At 45.4% G+C, this 23,935-nt stretch overlaps 2 protein-coding genes across 2 annotated transcripts in view; one reads left to right on the forward strand and one right to left on the reverse strand.

Annotated features, from left to right (window-relative positions):
- The window catches only part of LOC141121724 (uncharacterized), a 197,573-nt gene that overhangs the window by 99,313 nt on the left and 74,325 nt on the right, over window positions 1-23,935 (reverse strand).
- LOC141121668 (uncharacterized) lies at window positions 12,002-18,959 on the forward strand. Its single transcript, XM_073611353.1, has 8 exons — window positions 12,002-12,095; window positions 13,414-13,541; window positions 13,628-13,751; window positions 13,869-13,966; window positions 14,056-14,283; window positions 14,356-14,562; window positions 14,683-14,824; window positions 16,023-18,959. Exons 3-8 carry the CDS (start codon window positions 13,667-13,669, stop codon window positions 17,015-17,017), a joined length of 1,755 nt encoding a protein of 584 aa, XP_073467454.1. The 5' UTR covers window positions 12,002-12,095; window positions 13,414-13,541; window positions 13,628-13,666; the 3' UTR covers window positions 17,018-18,959.

The following is a 23,935-nucleotide window of genomic DNA, read 5'->3' on the forward strand; positions in this document are numbered from 1 at the left end:
CTCCCCTTACATCAGGGTCCCCAGAGAGCCTCCCCTTACATCAGGGTCCCCAGAGAGCCTCCCCTTACATCAGGGTCCCCAGAGAGCCTCCCCTTACATCAGGGTCCCCAGAGAGCCTCCCCTTACATCAGGGTCCCCAGAGAGCCTCCCCTTACATCAGGGTCCCCAGAGAGCCTCCCCTTAAACCAGGGTCCCCAGAGAGCCTCCCTACTTACACCAGGGTCCCCAGAGAGCCTCCCCTTACACCAGGGTCCCCAGAGAGCACCACCTTACATTAGGGTCCTCAGAGAGCCCCCAGAGAGCCTTCCCTCTTACATTAGTGTCCCCAGAGAGCCCCTCCTTACACAGGGTCCCCAGAGACCCCCCTCTTACATTAGTGTCCCCAGAGGCTCCTCCCCTTTCCACTGTATACATTCGGAGATAGAACTACTAGCCCCAGGGAGATCCCCCTGCCTGTGGACACCATAGAGCTGCCGATCGGCATCAGCAACAGCGTTCAAGCAGAGTGAAAGTGAAACTGATACCTGCCCGGGTCAGAAGCCCCTCCCTTCTCCTCTCCACTGTATACACTGACACTCGAGAGAGTACTACAAGCCCTAGGGAGATCCCGCCGCCCACACAGGCACCATAGAGCTGCCGATTGCCGCCTCCCACCTCTCCCTACTGCACTCTAAACGGCCAGCCAGGGGTGCAGGGGGGGATGCTGGGTCTTGGGGGCCCCCAACAGTGGTATAACGGAAGGGCCCAGTCGCAAATGCGACTGCAGCGACCCCTAAAGTTCCGCCACTGGATGTTGTAAACATTAATTGACGCGCTATGACATGAGGGGGAGGTGGGGCCTTCGAGTAATTTGTGGGGCCCTACGCAGCTTACTTAGTGAGCGTGTAGGGCGGATCAGCTCTGGGTGAAGGCAATGTGATGGTCATATGTTCTGCAGACTTCACAGGAGGAAAACTCTAGATCTGAAAACCAATAGTAAAATCAAATGATATTCCCAGAATCCTCCTCACCTCACCATTCAGGTTTCCAATTGATTAAAGCCCTACTTTAATACAGAGGTATAATTTACCCACACAGAACCCTCACAATACGCAGGTTAAATGCTTATTGTAGGCATTCTGACATCATTACATACAACACAGGACTAACAGGCCCACTTTGCTAGTGAGGATCCAAAGGGTCCGCCCACATCCTAAAAGTATCAGAGAAAAAAAAAAAAAGGGGGTCAGATGTAGGGACATTGGGAGGAGGAGCTGTGAGGTCAGTGTGATGTCATAGGACATATAGACTCTGGATGGAGGGACATTTGGATGGGGAGATTTGAGGGGTCCTCTATATGAGGCTCCTGTGCAAACCAAATCATTGTTCCTGGGTGTGTCCTACCTCTCCTAAACTGAAGAGTGAACTTTGACCTTTACCATACAGAAATCTGTCAGGAATCTGTGAAAGTAAGCTCTCATGTGATCAGGTGATGTGCGGAGGAACGGAGTGTAAATAGCAGACAATTTTCTCCAGAGCTCCTAATGGTGGGGATGGATTTTGCTGAGTGCTGGTGCCAAGTTTCCACCCCCCAGGATCACTGCAGGTGTGGAGAAAAGCTGTGTAAGAGGATATGGAGGAGAGATGAGGAGGAGATCCAGGAATCAGGATAAAGGTCAGGACAAGCAACAGACGAGCGCATCCAAGAGATGAAGCCGGGGTCACTACACAGAAAATCAATCCAAGGAAACAACAGGCAGGACGAGGAATAGCAAGAAGGAGCTCAGAGACAAATGAGAATATTGCTCAGCCAATGGGAGATTATCTCAGCATGACTTACATAATGAAGGAGATGAGGGGGAGGGGAGGAAGTCACTTATGGTGACCATAGAGACATGGAAATTCAGCTGGTTCAGCAGGGATCGGTCACATTTCCATCCATGTGTGGTCACTGCCGGATAAAAGTCACTCGATCAGCGGCTGCAGCCAATAGCTTCATCACTGATCTGTGTATTCTGAGAGCGGAGGAGCGCCCCCCATTGTCAGAATACAATAGTGCAGCGGGGAGGATTCCCCCATCCCCCTCCAATGTGTGGATGGGGGAATCACTTCAGTTTTTTCCTCTCATCCCGCTGGATGAACGATAAAACTGAACCATGCATGGCCAGCTTTGGAAGCAAAATATATTAATCATCAATTGATCCCCTGAAGGGGTTAATCTACATATTACCTCCTCAGCCACCAGATCCAGCAGTGTCTTCTCTCTACGTCTTACCGAATGGAATGTTCTCTGTCTTTACCTGACATCACTTCCTGTCTGTATTCCATAGAGACTTTTTTTTTACTGGGTGGAGGTGAGATCACCACCTTGTGGAACTCAGAGGAACTGAGATGCACTGACCTACCTGTCATACACTCACCTACCTGACATACACTGACCTACCTAATGCATACTGACCTACCTGACAAACACTGACCTACCTGACATACACTGACCTACCTGATACACACTGACATACACTGACCCACTCTGACCTACCTGACACACACCTACCTACCTGACACACACCTACCTACCTGATACACGCTGATCTAGCTGACACACGCTGACCTACCTGACATACACTGATCTACCTGAAATACACTGACCCATCCTGACATACACTGACCTACCTGACCCATACTGACCTACCTGACATACACTGATCTACCTGACACACACTGACCTACCTGAAATACACTGGCCCATCCTGACATACACTGACCTACCTGACCCACACTGACCTACCTGACCCACACTGACCTACCTGAAATACACTGGCCCATCCTGACATACACTGACCTACCTGACCCACACTGATCTACCTGACCCACACTGACCTACCTGACCCACACTGACCTACCTGACCCACACTGACCTACCTGACACACACTGACCTATCTGACACACACTGACCTACCTGACCAGACTTCAGGTGACGTGACCTCCTCCTGTAGCTCAGCCGTAGTGTGCAGCGCGCCCATCACAGTAGAGTAGACAGGCACTCCAGGCAGCCAGAGCCATGACAGGACAGGAGAGAATATTCTCTTGCAAGTAATAGCACTTCTGTAGCAAGGTCCCAGGCCTCCTTTGGAGAACCTCCAGGGCCAGGGACAGCTGACATCCTTCTGGGTTGGGAGGCATGGTGGGTGCAGAGTAGTTATTTCTCTTAACAATTTTTTGGGGGAAGAGAGGGTTAGGGCCAGGACACCCTTAGGTAGTTGCAAGATTCATTGGCAGAATCTGAGACTTCAATAGGAGGACAGCCATGCAGGGAAAGGTATCCAGCAAGACACCACATCTGCATGTGCAGGAATGCTGTCTCCTATTGCAACAATATTTAACAGTTCCTTCACTTCCACTACAATTATTCCTTGTAGTTCTTCAGCCCACTGAGCTCCTGATCTCTCACTAGACCTTCTGATTCACTGCCACTGAATCCCTCGTGCTCCTCCAATCTTCACGGTGGTATCTTCTTCAAGCGTCACCCCTGCTTCTCTGCTGGGTCTCTAGCTTGGCACTCAAGATACCTCTCAAGATTCACCCCACTGGCCTGCTCGGTCCCTGGCTTGACACACAAGGCTGCTCTGCAAGCGTTACCTCCACTGGTTGGGTCCCTGGCTTGAAAACCCGCTGAAGATTCCCGATTCTTCACCATCCCCGGTTGGTGAGAATGCTACTCCGGTACTTGCTTCAGTTACTCACTGTGGTTCCTGGTAATAAGGTGTTTGGTCCCTTAGTGGCGACAGATTCCCTTCTACCTCCGACCACTGATAGGTTCTCCGGCCAGCAGAACCGTCACTTCTGGTTGGACTGCAAGACACAGTCCCAACCCTGCACTGCTCTCTTGCTTCTGGATAGGCCCTCAGACAGCCAAGCAGCCAGATGTGCCCAAGATAGTCTCTGGCCTAGCAGCCTGGGCAGTACAACACATGTCCACCCAGACAGCCGTCCAGGTGGCACAGAACACCGATCACCTGACTTCACCCAAATATATATAGGTTCTCCCAGCAGGCTAAGGGATTCAAGAAAACCCCTGCCCATTGGCTAAGATACCCCATATACCCATAACTTGACCTTGCATTGCCCTACTCATATCTAGTACCACCAAGTACCCGGCCACCTAGCGGTAGAAGAGAAAAGTGCAACCAGGCCAAACTTAGAGATCTATTGATTTCTCTCTAACAATCAACCAGGATAATTATTCCTGGCGAGTAAATTTGTGAGGAGCAACCCTGCCTAAACTCCAGGGTGCTACACTTCCATCTTTGAATCTGGCCAACCATTCGGAACAACAGATTTACGTGTTTGCAAACGCTCGTCAATTTCTGTGGGCAAACGCTGGTCTGTGATATTTGGATAGCCATGCAGGGAAAGGTATCCAGCAAGACACCACATCTGCATGTGCAGGAATGCTGTCTCCTATTGCAACAATATTTAACAGTTCCTTCACTTCCACTACAATTATTCCTTGTAGTTCTTCAGCCCACTGAGCTCCTGATCTCTCACTAGACCTTCTGATTCACTGCCACTGAATCCCTCGTGCTCCTCCAATCTTCACGGTGGTATCTTCTTCAAGCGTCACCCCTGCTTCTCTGCTGGGTCTCTAGCTTGGCACTCAAGATACCTCTCAAGATTCACCCCACTGGCCTGCTCGGTCCCTGGCTTGACACACAAGGCTGCTCTGCAAGCGTTACCTCCACTGGTTGGGTCCCTGGCTTGAAAACCCGCTGAAGATTCCCGATTCTTCACCATCCCCGGTTGGTGAGAATGCTACTCCGGTACTTGCTTCAGTTACTCACTGTGGTTCCTGGTAATAAGGTGTTTGGTCCCTTAGTGGCGACAGATTCCCTTCTACCTCCGACCACTGATAGGTTCTCCGGCCAGCAGAACCGTCACTTCTGGTTGGACTGCAAGACACAGTCCCAACCCTGCACTGCTCTCTTGCTTCTGGATAGGCCCTCAGACAGCCAAGCAGCCAGATGTGCCCAAGATAGTCTCTGGCCTAGCAGCCTGGGCAGTACAACACATGTCCACCCAGACAGCCGTCCAGGTGGCACAGAACACCGATCACCTGACTTCACCCAAATATATATAGGTTCTCCCAGCAGGCTAAGGGATTCAAGAAAACCCCTGCCCATTGGCTAAGATACCCCATATACCCATAACTTGACCTTGCATTGCCCTACTCATATCTAGTACCACCAAGTACCCGGCCACCTAGCGGTAGAAGAGAAAAGTGCAACCAGGCCAAACTTAGAGATCTATTGATTTCTCTCTAACAATCAACCAGGATAATTATTCCTGGCGAGTAAATTTGTGAGGAGCAACCCTGCCTAAACTCCAGGGTGCTACACTTCCATCTTTGAATCTGGCCAACCATTCGGAACAACAGATTTACGTGTTTGCAAACGCTCGTCAATTTCTGTGGGCAAACGCTGGTCTGTGATATTTGGATAGTCTGAATGATTGATCTGTGACAGGACATCTAGGTCCTGTTTGAACATTGTAGACTATGTGTTGTGCACATTCAGGTGTGCCACCTGCTGCTGTAGCTCTGCTAAGAGCATCACTAATGTACATTTCAGGTCCAGGCTTATAGACAACATTCAGGCAATAGTTTTGTAATGTTAGCAACATGATCTGTAGGCGTTTGGGTGCACACAAATGTGTTTTCTTGAAAATAAATATGAGAGGCTTATGGTCAGTCTCTGTCAGGATCTCGTTACGGCCATAGAGGTAGTGATGAAAGAGCTGGCAGGCAAACATAATACTAGGCAACACTCGAGTTCCATTTTGCTCGCATTACTTTGAATAGTTACAGGTTCTGTAACATCATAGTACTTATGGACAGGTATATCTATGAGCAAACATTTGCTTTCTTGCACTGCATTATCATAGTTGCCAACAGTCCCGATTTTCCCGGGACAATCCCGATTTTGGGACCCTCGTCCCGATCAGAGGCCGTCCCGAATCAGGATTTTGCCTTTTGTCCATGGAAAAACGGGAATGTTTGGCTCTGGAGCAGTTTTTTGGCTCCTGGCTCAAACAAAGTGGCCGCCGGCGCCCCTGTGAGAGCTTTGCTCTTGTGTTTCAGCTACATCACCTCTTGTTCCTCATGTTTGGTGGAGAGGGGAGGGGCTGATCCGTGCAGCCAATGAATCGGCTTCTCTCTTCACAATTCTCCAGCCTGGGTTAGCTGCACGGATTGGCCCCTCCTCTCTGCACTGAACAGGAGGAACGAAATATTTCCCTGGATGGATTTGACTTCATCTCCTTACAGGAAAACAATGGTAAAGAAGTTAGTGAACTGAGCCTGATTTTAGATACAAGAAGGAGGATTCATGATTTTAAAATGATGTGAAATGACTAACATTCCTATGTGATTATTTATCATATTCCGCTCACTAAAATGTCTAAACATAATAATATACTGTATAATGTTCATGCTGTGCACATGGGGATAGGAACATATTGTCTTAGCCTTGCAGTTGCATTGCGGCTCCTCTGATTTCTATCACATGTGGAGATGTTGGATAAGGAGGTTCTTGCAGAGCTTGAATTTTCACTTGTGTGTGCAGAACTGCAGAGCTTTCCCTTCATGCACTGTATGACAGAGCTCAGCATTCAATACACCTTCAGATAACATGCTGGTTTCCTAAATGGGAATTCAGCACTGACAACAAGTGTTATATATGCTGAGGTATCTCTGGGAACAGAGCAGCAAACCATAACCTTCCAACATGTCATGTGTGACAGGCATGACAGATAACTTCACCCGCATATCTGTAAATACTGCTAGTGCTATGAGCAATATCAGTTTTTCTTCCTTCTCCCTCTCTGATCGGTTGTTTTAGTAGTGGGTGAGCAGTAGTGGCCATATCTATACCCGAGAGGCCCTAAATTCCAGCAATACTATAAAAAGTGATTTAAAGAGGAGTTCCACCCAGGGGGGCCGTCAAAAAAAAAAAAAAAATTAAAAGTCAGCAGCTACAAATACTGCAGCTGCTGACTTTTAATTGGACACTTACCTGTCCCTGGGTCCAGCGATGCGGGGGATCGAAGCCCCGCTCGTCCCCCCCCTCCGCTCGTCGGCGCCGGCATTTCAACTGTGGGCGCCGGGCTGTGGCTTCACAGCCTGGCACCCACTGCGCATGTGCGAGCGGCGCCGCGCGCCGTGATTGGCCGCTCAATCACCTGGGACCTGTAATGGGTCCCAGATGATTGACAGGAGGGAGGGAGCAGAGCGGAGCCCTTCCTGTGCCTGGGGGGATGTGATGTCACCAGCCCAGACACTGGAAGAGGCAGACTACGAGGGACCCCCTAGCAACAGGCATTTAGAGGTAAGTGAAAAAAAAAAATATCCAAATTTTTTTTGTTTTTTTTTTTAGAATTTTTCCAGGTATTTTTGTTTTTTGGGTGGAACCCCACTTTAATGCCAGCTCTTCTTCCCACCCCCCTCCACAAACTTCTATTCAAAATGTTGTTTTCTGAGGCCAGGAAGGATAATGTAATGTAAGCAAATAACTGCTAAAATGTAGGGACTCCTCGTTGCTTCATTCTTCTTGGTTGTTTATGGATGAGCAGTAGAGGCCATATCTATTCCTGAGAGGCTTTAGGTTCCAGCAAGACAATGCACAATGATTTGACGCCAGCCCCTCCTCCCTTTCTTCACAAACCCTACTCAAAATGGTGTTATCTGAAGCCAAGAAGGGCTGTAATGTAACTAGGGAACTGCTGTAATTTAGGGTCTCTGGGTTGTTTTAGTAGGACACCAGATGTAAAGGAGGGCTCCGCTGCCAGGGACACCAGATGTAAAGGAGGGCTCTACTGCCGGGGATACCAGATGTAAAGGATGGCTCCACTGCTGCGGGACACCAGGTGTAAAGGAGGGCTCCGCTGCTGGGGGACACCAGATGTAAAGGAGGGCTCCGCTGCTGGGTGACACCAGATGTAAAGCATGGCTCCGCTGCTGGGGGACACCAGATGTAAAGGATGGCTCCGCTGCTGGGGGACACCAGATGTAAAAGAGGGCTCCGCTGCTGGGTGACACCAGATGTAAAGGATGGCTCCGCTGCTGGGGGACACCAGATGTAAAGGATGGCTCCGCTGCCGGGGACACCAGATGTAAAGGAGAGCTCCGCTGCTGGAGACACCAGATGTAAAGGATGGCTCTGCTGCTGGGGGACACCAGATGTAAAGGAGGGCTCCGCTGCTGGGGGACACAGATGTAAAGGAGGGCTCCGCTGCTGGGGGACACCAGATGTAAAGGAGGGCTATGCTGCTGGGGGACACCAGATGTAAAGGAGGGCTCCACTGCTGGGGACACCAGATGTAAGGAGGGGTCCGCTGCCAGGGACACAGATCTGTAAGGAGGGCCTCTGCTTCTGGGGGCACCTGATGTAAGGACGGACTCTGTTGGGGGCACCTGATGTAAGGACGGACTCTGCTGGGGGCACCTGATGTAAGGACGGACTCTGTTGTGGCACCTGATGCAAGGACAGACTCTGCTGGGGGCACCTGATGGCATCTGGTGGCAGGCAACGTGGCAGGTGACACGTTCAGGGGTCCCACTGATTCTGGGTTATGGTGAGTTGAATGATTTTATTCTATATTGCAATGTAATAATAGTAATAATGCGCTTCAATCATCCTGACACCATAACAACCATGGTGCTGGGATGATTGAAGCGCTAACACCAGGTGTTTGGAGTATCTTTATCTGCTGATTTGTTAAACTCTGGAATACACATTTCTATTGTTGTGTAGGATCTGGGCCTGCTGTCCCTCCATCCCTCTTTCCTTCCCTTGTTCTTTCCTTCTTTCTCTCTCCCTCCCTCCCTCCTTTCCCCTTTCTATCTCCATCTCTCAGTCATCTCAGGCTCTAACCACACCCCCATTTGAACCATGCCCATATAAGCCACGCCCACTAATTAACATAAACCACACCCCTTTTTGGCACCCGCATTATTCATTTTTCCACCTACAAACGCATGCCCCGCCTCCTAATTATAATAAGACTCCGCCTACAGCCAAAAAAGTGTCCCTAACTTTTTTACAATATTGGCAACTATGCATTATCATGCTTAGGAAGCCAATGCCAAACCACATCCTTGTCCAGAAGCCTTCTCAATGGCTCACAGACTTCTGAGAGACTTGATAGGATTTTTGCTAAATAGGTAACAAATCCTATGAAGCGCTGCAGAGATTTCAAATTAGATGGCTGTGGCATATCCAGTATAGCCCTGATTTTTTCTGGGTCAGCCTTCAAACCCTCCAAGGATAGCATACAGTATGTGCATGGAAACGGACCTCTTTGACCTTGAATTGCAGTTTTTTCATGGCAAGTCTTAAGCCTCATACACACGATCGGATTTTCGGCAAGGAATTGTGTGATGACAGACTGTTGGCCTAAAATCCGACCGTTAGTACGCTCCATCAGACAACTGTTGTACAACTTTCTGCCAACAAACGTTAGATGGCAGGCTAGTAAATTTGTCTGTTGTCAGATTTTCGTATCGTCAGTACGCAAGTCCGTCACACACAAAAGTCCAAAGTACAAACACGCATGCTCGGAATCAATGCTCACCAAACACGACATTAGCAGAAGATGCCCAAAGGGTGGCGCTCAAGAGCTGAAATTCCACATAGTACGTCACTACGTTCGTGTTCGTTGGCCCGACAATTGTGTGCCATTTGTATGCAAGACAAGTTCCTGGCACACGCCCTTCGGACAAAAGTCTGGCGCTTTGTTGGCCAACAATCCGATCGTGTGTACGAGGCTTTAGTTTTTACAATGATTTATCAATTCCAGCAGTTTGCCATCATGATCTTGCTCTGCTTCTCCATTCCTATCCCCACAGCCTACCACAAGTATGTCATCAGCAATTGGTTCAATGCCATTGAGTGCAGCCAATAGTTCATGTAATTTATGTTGATACACCTCTGGTACAACTGAAACTCCAAAAGACAGATTGAGCCACCTTTCCCTGCCCCAGGGAGTCCAGAAAGTTGTCATGTAGCTACTTGAAGTATCTAACTTACATTGTAAAAATGCATCTCGGGCATCAACAAGCGTGAACAGTCGTGCCTTTGGCAGATTGTAGAAAACATCTCTGAGAGTTGGCATGATGTAATGAGATCGTCTCAGTGCCTGATTCAAGAATTTGGGATCTTTGCATATTCTTAGCTTATTGGGTTTCCTTACAATCACCATGTTACTTATCCAATCAGTTGGTTCAGTCACTGGTGCTGAATGACCATCAGCCTCATACTGGTCAAGCCAAAGCTTGACTGCTTGGCTTAGGGTCACTGGTACATTGTGTGGTGCACATTGGACTGGAGGAAACTTGCATCAAGGTGGAAATGAACTTCCCCTGGAACAGGTTCTACAGGCCCAGTAAAAACATCACTAAATTCCTGTAATAGCTGTCGTTTTGTCAAGGGCCCTCTGAGTGTGTGTAAAGAGGCGGAGCTCTGAGTGTGTATGAAGAGGCGGAGCTCTGAGTGTGTATGAAGAGGCGGAGCTATGAGTGTGTATGAAGAGGCAGAGCTCTGCGTGTGTATGAAGAGGCGGAGCTCTGAGTGTGTATGAAGAGGCGGAGCTCTGAGTGTGTATGAAGAGGCGGAGTCCTGAGTGTGTATGAAGAGGCGGAGCTCTGAGTGTGTATGAAGAGGCGGAGCTCTGAGCGTGTATGAAGAGGCGGAGCTCTGAGTGTGTATGAAGAGGCGGAGCTCTGAGTGTGTATGAAGAGGCGGAGCTCTGAGTGTGTATGAAGAGGCGGAGCTCTGAGTGTGTATGAAGAGGCGGAGCTATGAGTGTGTATGAAGAGGCGGAGCAGACTTGCAGGAGTGAGCGAGGAGGATCCAGTTCCTTTGCCATCGGAGGTGAGGAGAGTGTGAAGGATGTTGGTGACTCTGGTAGATGAAAAGCTGGGAGTCATATTGCTCTGGTGAGTGGGGAAGCACTACTAAGGGGGCGCCCTCACCATCACGTGTGTAAGAGGTGGAAGAAGGCGTGGCTACACTACAGCTGGCACAGTTTGGAGCACCGAGAACTTTACACCTTATCAACTTTTCATTGATTGGTGGAATTTTTTTAGAAAAATAAGTTAATTGAAGTAGATGTAAAGTGGAAGCAGTGGACTTGCAGTGAACACTATATTGAGCACAAAATATTGTATGATTACATGGATTTGCACAGATTTTTACTTTATTTAATATAGCAGCAAATATTAGGAGATTAAAGAAGTAAATGTGGAAGCAGTGGATCTGCTTTGAACAGCATCTTGAACACAAAGCACTTTATGTTGTATATAAATTTGCACACGGATCAGTTTTCTTAATTTATTGATAAACACCATAAGATCAATGAAGTAGGTGTAAAGTGGAAGCAGTAGATCTGCAGAGAATATTATTTGAGCTCCTAGCACTTTATATATGAATGTCTCCACATATTTTAGTGTATTTGTGATGATTTATGTGCACACACAATAGGACAGCGCTGTGACACATAATGCTCTTCTAGTTGATAAAGGGAATACTTACCTTTGTTACAGCAGCAGTCCGGTATAAGTTATTTTTGTAGGTATTTGAGTTGTTACACATAGCGTGGGTTTTATTCTATTTATATTGGTGACATAATTGCCCAAATCTGGGGATCAGGAGCCATTTCCACCCTTTACTCTCGGCTGGGGTTCTTTGTATCCATATAACAGATGTTCTACATGACTAAATCTGCCATCAATTTTACTGCAAAATCAAAGGGGCCAAAATGTCTCCCCCCCGAGCAGTAATATATTTCTATCCCCCTTGGTGGGAGTGGAGATGACCCATCTATAAGGATATACAGTACAAGGCCGTGTTCACACTATGAGATGTTTCTCAGGTCTGCAGTTCCTCTGAACTCCACAAGGTGGTGATCTCACTTCTACCCAGACAGGAAGTCTCTATGGAATACAGGAAGTGATGTCAGGTACAGACAGGAAGTGATGTCAGATACAAATAGGAAGTTTGGGGTGAGAGGTGAGTCGAAAGGAAGTAGAGAGGAGACGTTGCTGTAAGTGGCAGTAGAGGAGGTAATAAGATCTTATTTTCTATTTACACCCAGTAACCCCCCGTCATGTCCGTCCTCTTCCTCCATAGTCACTGTGATGTCTTTTATCTCCAGCAGATGATGATACACACATATATAGTGTAGAAACCTAGATTAACCAATCCGGGGGGGTATCAGTTGATGATTATTATATTTTGCTTTTTTACATGGTTCAGTTTATTTCATTCAGCCAATGGGTTGAGCCGAAAAAAAACTGAACACATTGGAGGGGGATGGGGGAATCCTCCCCGCTGCACTATTGTATTCTGACAATGGGGGGCGCTCCTCCGCTCTCAGAATACACAGATCAGTGATGAAGCTATTGGCTGCAGCCGCTGATGGAGTGACTTTTATCCGGCAGTGACCACACATGGATGGAAATGTGACCGATCCCTGCTGAACCAGCTGAATTTCCATGTCTCTATGGTCACCATAAGTGACTTCCTCCCCTCCCCCTCATCTCCTTCATTATGTAAGTCATGCTGAGATAATCTCCCATTGGCTGAGCAATATTCTCATTTGTCTCTGAGCTCCTTCTTGCTATTCCTCGTCCTGCCTGTTGTTTCCTTGGATTGATTTTCTGTGTAGTGACCCCGGCTTCATCTCTTGGATGCGCTCGTCTGTTGCTTGTCCTGACCTTTATCCTGATTCCTGGATCTCCTCCTCATCTCTCCTCCATATCCTCTTACACAGCTTTTCTCCACACCTGCAGTGATCCTGGGGGGTGGAAACTTGGCACCATCACACAGCAAAATCCATCCCCACCATTAGGAGCTCTGGAGAAAATTGTCTGGTATTTACACTCCGTTCCTCCGCACGTCACCTGATCACATGAGAGCTTACTTTCACAGATTCCTGACAGATTTCTGTATGGTAAAGGTCAAAGTTCACTCTTCAGTTTAGGAGAGGTAGGACACACCCAGGAACAATGATTTGGTTTGCGCAGAAGCCTCATATAGAGGACCCCTCAAATCTCCCTCCATCCAGAGTTTATATGTCCTATGACATCACAGTGACCTCATAGCTCCTCCTCCCAATGTCCCTCCATCTGTTTTTGTTTTCTGATGCTCTTAGGATGTGGGCGGACCCTTGGCATCCTCACTAGCAAAGTGGGACTGTTGGTCCTGCATTGTATGTAATGACATAAGAATGCCTGCAACAAGCTTTTAACCTGCGTAGTGGGGGTCCTGTGAGGGTAAATAATAACTCAATCTGAAGTGGGGCTTTAAAAAAATGGAAACCTGAATGGTGAGGTGAGGAGGATTCTGGGAATATCATTTGATTTTACTATTTGTGTTCAGATCTAGCGTTTTCCTCCTGTGAAGTCTGGAGATCATATGACCATCACATTGCCTCCACCTCCCTCCCTGATAGAATAGAGAAATACAAAGAAGATTCTAGAAGTCACCAGAGAGATCATGGAGGAGAGGTGAGCGGTGCTGGGAATTCTGGGACATTATCCAGTAACAGACAAGGGATGTGTCTGGATGGTGACTGTATCATTGTGTGTGTCAGGTTCCTATAAGGTGTCAGGATGTCACTGTCTATTTCTCCATGGAGGAGTGGGAGTATTTAGAAGGACACAAGGATCTCTACAAGGACCTCATGATGGACAATCAGCTGCCCCTCACATCACCGGGTAAGAGGAGACTTTATTGTAAAGGAGAGAGCAGTACGGAGGGTCCACCTAGATCCCCCATCATCTGATAAACACATAGAAACAATGTATTCAGTCAGTGTGTGTTTTTTCTTACAGATGGATCCAGTAATGGGAACCCACCAGAGAAATGTCCCCGTCCTCTGTATTCCTGGGATTCCACACAGGAAGGTCACACCATCCCTCACCATCATCAGGTAGATGAGGAACAATCACTGATAGTATCATTAGGATCTGTACATTATCTGCATTGTTACAATTGATGTCATTTTTATTCTATATTCAGAGTGGAAACCTGAGAGATTCTAAAGTCGAGGTTAAAGAAGAGATAAAAGAGGAGGATGATGAGGATGGGGTGATGGAGGAGTTGGAGCTTCTGAAAGGACACAAAGATCTATACCAGGACAACATGGTGGAGACACCCAGCTACAGAACACCACTAGAGAGATGTCCCCGTCCTCTGTATTCCCGGGATTCCACACAGGAAGATCACACCATCCCTCACCATCATCAGGTAGATGAGGAAAATTCACGGATAGTTCTGATTTATATGTTTGTTACAATGAAAGTTTTATTATATATTCAGAGTCGAAACCTCAGGGATGATAATATTGACGTTAAAGAAGAGTATAAAGAGGAGGATGAGGAGTATGGAGTTATGGAGGAGTTTTCAGAAGGACGCAAGGATATGATGGAGTCACCTAATACATGGAACCCACCAGAGAGATGTCCCCGTCCTCTGTATTCCCGGGATTCCACACAGGAAGATCACACCATCCCTTATTGTTACAAGGTTGGTGGGATGGAACATCTAGCACATGGACTCGTAGAGTTGGTGTGTTTTTTTGTTTTGTTTTTTTATATAGGAGCTTATATTTTATAGATGATATTCTCTCTAATCTTCTTGATTTAGAGTGGAGATCCAATTGATATAGAATTTGAGGTTAAAGCAGAAGAAGAAGAGAGGTATGTGAGGGATGATCAGCAGTCTATGGAGGAGGATGGAATAACGGGGACATTTATAGAGGAGGACACTCCTACAGAGATCAGCACAGGTGGGTCATTAACACTAAATACATTCCTCCACCCATACTGCTCACTGATTGGTCCAGAGTAGGGTAAGGACTGGGTGATATAAGCCTTGTAATACACTTTTCACTTTCCTGAGCTGTGTTCCCCATCCTGTATTTCTCTCTGATAATTTTCCTTCTTTGTGCTGCAGACACAATTTATGTATCTAGACTGGATTTATGGAGGTTCAGCTGACAGCAAAATGTTCAATTTCACCATAAGTGAACTAGACCTAGGCATCTGGGACATGTAATTTGGTCTTCTGCCCCATACCCGGGTCTAGTAAGATCTCTGACAGAAAAATTCTCCCAGGGTTACTTGCTCTGTTGTCTGCTGTCTGTGCCGGGTGGAGGGATATGTCTGTATAGTCTCAGACCCAAGTCACTGAGTGCAGTCTCAGGAGATGGGAGGCAGCGGTGTGGGACCTCTGCAACTTGTCTCATGTAAACATTTAAGCTTCCACTGATTACTGAATACCAATATTATGAGTCCTGACCCTTACACTATATAATTTACAGTATATTGTACATTACATACTCTTGACCCCTGCACTATATACTTTATGTTGTACATTACATCATTCTGATACTATATAGTGCTAACTTTTGTATACAATATAATAAGTTGTACATTACATAGGCCTGAATTCTTTTGCACCCAGACTTTTAAATGTTGATAATAATGTGATAACATCCTCAACCTTTGGTACCTTAAACAGAAAGTGATAATGAGGGAGGAGTCAATAACCCAATGATGGTGGTCTTCAGGATCAGACCAGTCTTCATCTTGGTTGTTCTCCCCCCCATCCTCACTCTCTGACCTCTGGTGGGGCTCAGCCCCGCTGTTATTCATGACTAAATCATGGACTAAAAAAGGAATTGCAGGACTTCTTGTGTTAGGAAGATGGCAATGAGTGATAGAGGGGGTGGGGACACTCGTCCTATAATCCCCCTCATCACTGTCACTCCTATAAAAGACAGTTCTCATTGTTTCCTTACTCTCTGACTAAGGTCCATGAATAAAGAAATGAACTGGTAGGAGATCAGTGGATCCATTTACTAGTTACCTTGAGGGGGGAATTGTAAGATCCTCAGAGACAAAGCTGTCTGATGTGGGCGGAGTCCTGGTTTAGGGGAACCAATCTGCTCATGTCTAGTAATAATCTTTGTATTTCTATTTTAGTAGATGGACGGGAGATGAGGAAAACCTCAGAGGATTGTCTCACTTTGTCTCCAGACTGTAAAGTAGAAGATGAGGACATCACACAGTATAGTCCAGGAGAAAACCCGACTACCTCAAATGTCCATCCGGCACCACACAGTGTAGATGGACCATCGTATTCCTCTTATCCTGAGGAACCTCAGACTGTGAGGGACGGTGCCGTCCTTCCAACGGAGAAGAGCTTGTCCTGTACTGAGTGCGGGAAGTGTTTCCCTTTTAAATGCTATCTTGATCTGCATAAAAGATCTCACACAGGAGAGAAGCCATATTCCTGTCCTGAGTGTGGGAAAAGTTTTTCACAGAAGTCAAATCTTTACACACATCAGAGGTCTCACACGGGGGAAAAGCTGTATTCCTGTCTTGAGTGCGGGAAATGTTTTTCAGTTAAGTCCCATCTTTACGCACATCAGAGATCTCACACAGGAGAGAAGCCGTATTCCTGTCCTGAGTGCGGGAAATGTTTTTCACAGGAGGCCAATCTTTACACACATCAGAGATCTCACACGGGACAGAAGCCATATTCCTGTCTTGAGTGCGGCAAATGTTTTTCAGAGAAGTCCAGTTTTTACAGACATCAGAGATCGCACACAGGGGAGAAGCTGTATACCTGTCCTGAGTGCGGGAAATGTTTTTCAGAGAAGTCCAATCTTTCCACTCATCAGAGATCTCACACGGGGCAGAAGCCGTATTCCTGTCCTGAGTGTGAGAAATGTTTTTCACAGAAGTCCAATCTTAACAGACATCAGAGATCTCACACAGGAGTGAAGCCGTATTCTTGTCCTGAGTGCGGGAAATGTTTTTCAGTGAAGTCCAGTCTTTGCACACATCAGAGATCTCACACAGGGGAGAAGCCGTATTCCTGCCCGGAGTGTGGGAAATGTTTTTCACAGAGGGCCAGCCTTTCCACACATCAGAGATCTCACAAGGGGCAGAAGCCATATTCATGTCCTGAGTGAGGAAATTGTTCCTCAAATGAAGTCCTGTCTTCCTGTACATCAGGGATCCCACACAACCCTTGAGGTGTATTAGTGTCTTGTGTGTGGCAAAAGTCTTCTATATGAATGTTGCTGGACATCATCTTTAATGTGGGGAAGAAGCACACCCTGATATACACCTCAGATATACTCCATGGCTGATCTTCATCATGTAAGAAACAGTTCCAGGGATGTGGACATTTAAAAAAAAAAAAGACTTGTCCAAGGGACTAAATCGGGGTCCCAATCTCCTTATCATGATAAAATAAAAAAATAATTATTTCCAAAATCGTATATAAATCTGAGGTGCTTTTAGGAATGTCGGGGGCTATCATAACTTGGGTGTTCAGTACAAGCGAATGCTGAGCAGACAAATCACGCTCTGGTGTCCGCTCTGTTAAAGGAAAAGTTCAACTAAAAAATAATAAATGCACATTTTCTGCAAGTAAAACTTTTTTAATTTTACTGTTTATTTTTAGGATCCTGGAAAGCTTTGCAGCCATGATGTGCTGATGGGTGGTGCTATGCAGGACTCCTGCAGACTGTCTGTGTAATCTGTCTGCCTGTACATTATACGGGAAGGCAGTTACAGTGACAGGAAGAACCAATCATCTACCAGAGAGCTCAGCAGCAGTGTGGGAGTTCATTGCAAACTACAAGCCGACATCGGCAAAGGAGAGAACTCTGTGAATGAATGGCAGGGCCGCGCTCTTTTCATAAAGTGACAGCCGGTATGGGAAACTTCTCCCCGATTGCTGTCACATAGAGGGCTCGGATCGCTGAGCCACTGCAGAAACAGGAACATGTAACATTTTCCTGAAGGTGAACGTTTCCTTTAACCTTTTCACTGCCAGAGCAGTTTTTTATTTTGCCCATATGCATAAAAAATAATTTTAGGCCTGAAGATTACATAAATCCACCAAAACATGATGTATTTTCTGAAAGCAGACACCCTAGAGAATGAAATAGTTCCAATTTTTTATGTCGCAAAATATTACCACAAAAGTCTATGAAACGCCAAATTTCAGTAAAAAACAACACTAAAGTTAATTTCAAGGGGTCCAAAAACGCAATAAATTACCTATTTTTTTTTTTTTTAAATCACTCACACAGAGGCACACAGGATTAGAACACAGATGGGATAGTATGAAGCTATAAATGTTATTTAAGCAGCAAGAGTTGTGGGGGCGGGCACTGTCACGAGCAGACATGCAGGGAGAGGACACAGGAGACAGATAGCAGGCTGCAGATGACAGAGGCACATAAACTGACCACTGTGTCAGGGCTCAGCAGTCATGATATACCGTGGTCAGTTTACATAGGTGAGGGTATATCCAAGGGATCAGCCAGGTGTTACAGGGGGGGGGAAATGACACAGGACAAGCACTGTGCTATATAAAATACTTAAAAGGAGTGGGATCTTTTTATTTTTGGGGGGGTTAACAAACTCTTAACTTTCTTGCATGCACATGTCTATTATCCCGCTAATCTTTATAACTCATGACCAGCTGACTGTGCAAGCTGCTTTGACGCCGCCATTTATCACCGTCTCCTTGCTATGTCCCCCAAGCATTGTGCAAGTAGCACAGATGATAATTTACAATGTTATAAAATGATGCGATTGCTATGTATTTATATTCTGTATGTTTTTTAGTTAGGCTGATTTTCTTTGTTGCCAAGGCAAAAAAGATCCTGAAGAAGTTTATTCATGTGAAACGCGTTGACCTCTTGGACAATTCAGCAAAGCTAAATGAGTCATTATGAATATATATATGGCCTAATGTTTGATGGATTTGTTCCTATGTGGATTTAACACATAATATTAATATTTGTAAGAAAGATTTATATTTTGTCATTTTTATGTTTGGCTTTTTTGTACCAATAAAGTCCAACATACAAGATTCTTTTTTAAATGATAAATATATTGGGTGTTGTACATTTATGGTAGCCAAATCTTCCTTTTTATTTTTTTTTTTAATTAAATATAGAAAAAAATATTTGAATGAATGTGACCAGCATTGACCCACCTGTGATGAATATTGGATGTATATTATTTCATACACTGATTTCTTTGGCTCCATCGAGTGGTCATAATGCAGTATTGTGCTATTTTTACTAAAGGAGGTATGTCAGGAAAAATACCCCATTATGGTCACTAGATGGAGCTGATAATCATAGGAAATCACTTTGCTACATTATGGCCAGAATTTGTCACATCTGGATGAATGATTGTCACATTTATCCAATGAATTTTCTATAAGTAGACCCCCTTAGTTTCCTTCATCGGGCATGTCTTCATACAGATAACTGGGGTCATCCTCATACACTGGTGAGTACAGAACACACTGAAGGATGGAGGATCAAAGCAACAATATTAAACCAACCATTGATTTAAAACTGAAAATTTGAATTTGGCCATTAGATGGCACTGAACAAATGTAACATTGTTTATTTTCATTCAATGGAAAACTTTTAACCAGCTCAGCAGATCGGTGTATTCCTTCAATCCCCCCATTCACACAGAAGGAATGTACATACATTGTCACCGGGCAGATTGCTATGTATATTATTTATGAATAGACCCCTAAATGTCAGGAGACGTTTATATAAAGATGGGAAGTATGTAGCAGATAAATTAAATTAAATAGACCTCCTAGCAATGTTATTACCAGGCTACAGCTAGGGGGAGCTCTAATGTTTAGAGTGTAATCACAGCAGAGTGATCCCATTTAGCTCACATTAACCCTTTCACTGCCAGAGCTGGTTTTGCATTATTTTTGCACACATGTTAAAATGCAGATTTGGGGCCTGAAGATTAGATAAAAACCCCCAAACATATATTTTCTGAAAGCGGAAGCCCTGGAGAATAAAATGGTGGTAATTGTTAAGGTGTTCCTCATACACAAATGTCACCTTCATATCCGGGTTTATTTTCTACTTTCCCCCATTTTCTATGGTGTGATCATTTCTACAATACTTTGATATGCATAAAATAATGGAAAAATGAGTGTAATAACCACAACACCTCTCCATTCACATTGGCGCCATGATGAAAATATACAAACAGTAAAAAACAGTGTAAAGATGTGCAAACATCACATTCCAAACACTCCTCAAACAAAGTCCACTAACAAGTGTGAATAAGAAATCGCTCCACTCCCTTATATATACACCACTTAGTACTCGTGTCACCCCTCTGGGTGCCACTCACCGGAACTATATGCCCCCCACTTTCATGGGTGGGAACACACACATTATACACAATTTTAGGGTAAAATATAAAAGATGAGCTTGTGATGCGTAAATAGATACCAAACATGTCAAGTAATAAAATTGTGTGTGCCTGTGACATGGTGAAATACTACAGTACCTAAAAATCTCCATAGGAGGCGCTTTCCTGCTCATCAGTTTAGAGATAAGTGTGATCTCTGGTAGTAGAATTATTCCTCTCACTCCGACATTCGTGGTGATCCCTCACATGTGTGGTGCAGTCATGGATTACATACACATATACACAGTATGGGTGCATTTGCAGGTATGTGCGGGGCAATGGGGGTTACTTTTCATCTTTAATATAATCATTTTATTTTTTTAATAAATTTTATTATAATTTATATTTTTTAAATTGTTTTTTTTTTCTTATTTTACTTTATTTCTATCAAAAGGGATAACAAACTCCCATGTGATATCATTAGGCAGGTAACAGGTCCTCTTTATGAGACATGGGGGGTGTATTAGACCTCCAATGTCTCCTCTACCCTCCACTGCACAGATGGCGCTCGGTTAGATGCTTCCTTGGCGGTATCATCTGGGGAATGACGGCTCAGAAACAGGAAGACTGCCGGCTTCATTCAGTGCAGAGGAGTAACGATGAGCCGAACACCCTCCTGTTTGGTTTGCACCAGAACATCTGAACAGGCAAAAAATTCAGAAGAACACACGAACACCATTAAAGTCTATGGGACACGAACATGAATAATCAAAAGTGCTCATTTTAAAGGCTTATATTTAAGTTATTGTCATAAAAAGGGTTTGGGGACCTGGGTCCTGCCCCAGGGGACATGGATCAATGCAAATCATTTTTTAAAGTGGCCATTTTTTTGTGAGCAGTGATTTTTTTAATGAAATATTCCTTTAAATATCGTGCCTGGGGGGTGTCTATAGTATGCATGTAAAGTAGCACAGTTTTCCCGTGTTTAGAACAATACCACAGCAAAATGAAATTTCTATAGTAAAAATTGTCATTTAAAACTGATCGCGGCTGTGATAAATTGTTGGGTCTCGTCAGTACAGATATAACTCACTGAAAAAAACGGCATGAGTTCCCCCCCCAGTCCATTACCAGGCCCTTTGGGTCTGGTATGGATATTAAGGGGAACCCCAAACCAAACTTTTAAAAAAATTGCCTGGGGGTCCCCCCAAAATCCATACCAGGCCCTTCAGGCCCTCCAGGCCCTTTTTTTTCAATGAGTTTTATCCATATTGCCGAGACCCGACAATTCATTACAGCCACGAGCAGTTTTAAATGACCATTTTTTTCCTTTAGAAATGTCATTTTGCTGTGGTATTGTTCTAAACATGCGCCCCTTTACAGGCATACGATAGACACCCCCCAGGCACGATATTTAAAGGAATATTTCATTTTTATTGTTTCACTTAAAAAAATCACTGCTCCTGAAAAAACGGCCGTTTTAAAAAAAAAGTTTTCCATTGATACATGTCCCCTGGGGCAGGGTCACCAAACACTTTGTATGACAATAACTTGCATATAAGCCTTTAAAATGAGCACTTTTGTTTTTTCATGTTTGTGTCCCATAGACTTTAAGGTGCTGGATGTGGTATTGGGGTACCAAGACAAGTGGGAGAGCCCAGGAACCATGCTGAGGGGAGTCATGGTGGGGGGAGCAGGCCGCCTGCAGTGAAAATAGGAAGAGGCAGCTATACAGCCCCCTGGATCACTCTTACTGTGCAGCTGGGAGCCGGCTGAAGAAAACAAGCACTGCCACTGCCGCCATCAGCTTGTGATTAACCCTTCACTCTTTGGGTGTACTATGTACCTCCAAAGAGCTGAACTGGTTAAATGATATGTTTGGGGTGTCCTAATTTTGGGGTGTCCTAATCCTGGGGGAGGGTCCTAATCTTGGGGGTATACTAATCCTGGGGGTGTCCTAATCAGGCCTGTGAAGGGACATCTCTGTGATGCACAAAAAGTGCTGACATTTACAAAAGAAAAAGTGTTTTAAAATGTACCAAAACAGCACACAGACCCCCCCCCCCGAGGTTCTTCTATGCATTTGGGGGACATATAGCAGCTCAGGCTGGTTTAGCAGCTTTCAGTGTCCCAACACTTTGTGACCCTGTACTGTACTGTCTGGAGCACATTAGAGGATCCCCTAGATCTGACAGTAAAGCTGTGAGGCCAGAAATCTGGTCCATGATTGGACACAATATGGATCCTTCCTCATCTCATTCCTGGTTATGGAAATCTATATTACCAGTCTGGTATCAGAGTATTGGCAAACACGAAGATTAGATATTTTACAGGCATGGCTAATGGTGGAAATTGCCAAACACCAAATTACAATGTCCAAACCTACCTACAATGGTGGAATCATTTGTCACAGAGACCAGCAGTACCCTTCTGTTGAAGACTAAATGCGCCCTTAGACATTCTCACAGGATGAGCTTTCAAAACTGACGCTGGATGGTTTCCATATACGCCCACTATGTTTGTTAGGCTCCACTATCCTACCTATGGACCTAGCAGGGCGGGTGTCACTGGGTAGAAGAGAGAGAGAGAGAAGAACAGAGAACATCCACTCGCTGATCCCCATAGCTAGAATGACCCCAGAAGTGAAATGTATTAGGTGACTTCCGGGTTCATTGCTATCATTACTGACTGCTGTGGCCAGAGAATCTGTGAATTATTATTATTATTATAGAGTATTTACTGTATATAGCGCCAACAGTTTGAGTTTAAGTATGGGAGGAGGTAACAAGGGAGCTAGAGAGCAGGAGGCATTGGGAGGACCGGAGAGGACGATTTGGGCGATATCTGCAGATGAGGTTGGTGATGTAGCTGGGGGTGATGCTGTGGATGACTTTGTATGTTGTGGTTAGTGTAACGGAATCGCTTCCCACTCTGCTTAAGTGCTTCTGTCATATACCGCTTCCTCTAATCTGAAGATAAATATCAGATATTATAGCCACATATTGCAACCAAGAACTAGGCAGGACTCGTTTGGCTGTAAAGCTGGAACACATTTATTTGACACAACTAACACAGAATATACTGTATACACCATAGGATGACATCCCCCTCCTGATTATATTACCCTAACAATACAAACTGCACACAGGAATTGTCACAGTTCCTACCATGCCATGCAAACGGCCAGGGGTGGCCACCCCCCAGGTGGCTCAAGGAGGTATTGAACCCATGACTTTCTGACCTCCTTGAGCCACCTGGGGGGTGGCCACACCTGGCCATTTGCATGGCATGGTAGGAACCGTGACAATTCCTGTGTGCAGTTTGTATTGTTAGGGTAATATGATCAGGAGGGGGATGTCCTCCTATGGTGTATACAGTATATACTGTGTTAGTACTGCTCCTGCTGTATTGCCTCTGAACCACACCTCAGCTCATTATTCAGCCTGGTTTCATCACCTGGAATGGATGAGAGAGGAGAGCTGGCTGGGATCAGCACACCATAATAGACATGTACAAGCAGCTTCTGAAGGAAAAAACACAAGGGGAAAGGCGCCTCTGGGTGTATTATAAAAACCAATTTATTAAAAGTCAATGTGCAAACAACTCAAATTTGGATGATTAAAAGACAGCATGTGTTAGAATGAAGAGATGATCCATCATAAGAACAGTCCGTCAGGTCAGTCACAATA

The sequence above is a fragment of the Aquarana catesbeiana genome, unplaced genomic scaffold (assembly GCF_042186555.1).
Source record: "Aquarana catesbeiana isolate 2022-GZ unplaced genomic scaffold, ASM4218655v1 unanchor228, whole genome shotgun sequence".
Classification (NCBI taxonomy): Eukaryota; Metazoa; Chordata; class Amphibia; order Anura; family Ranidae; genus Aquarana; species Aquarana catesbeiana.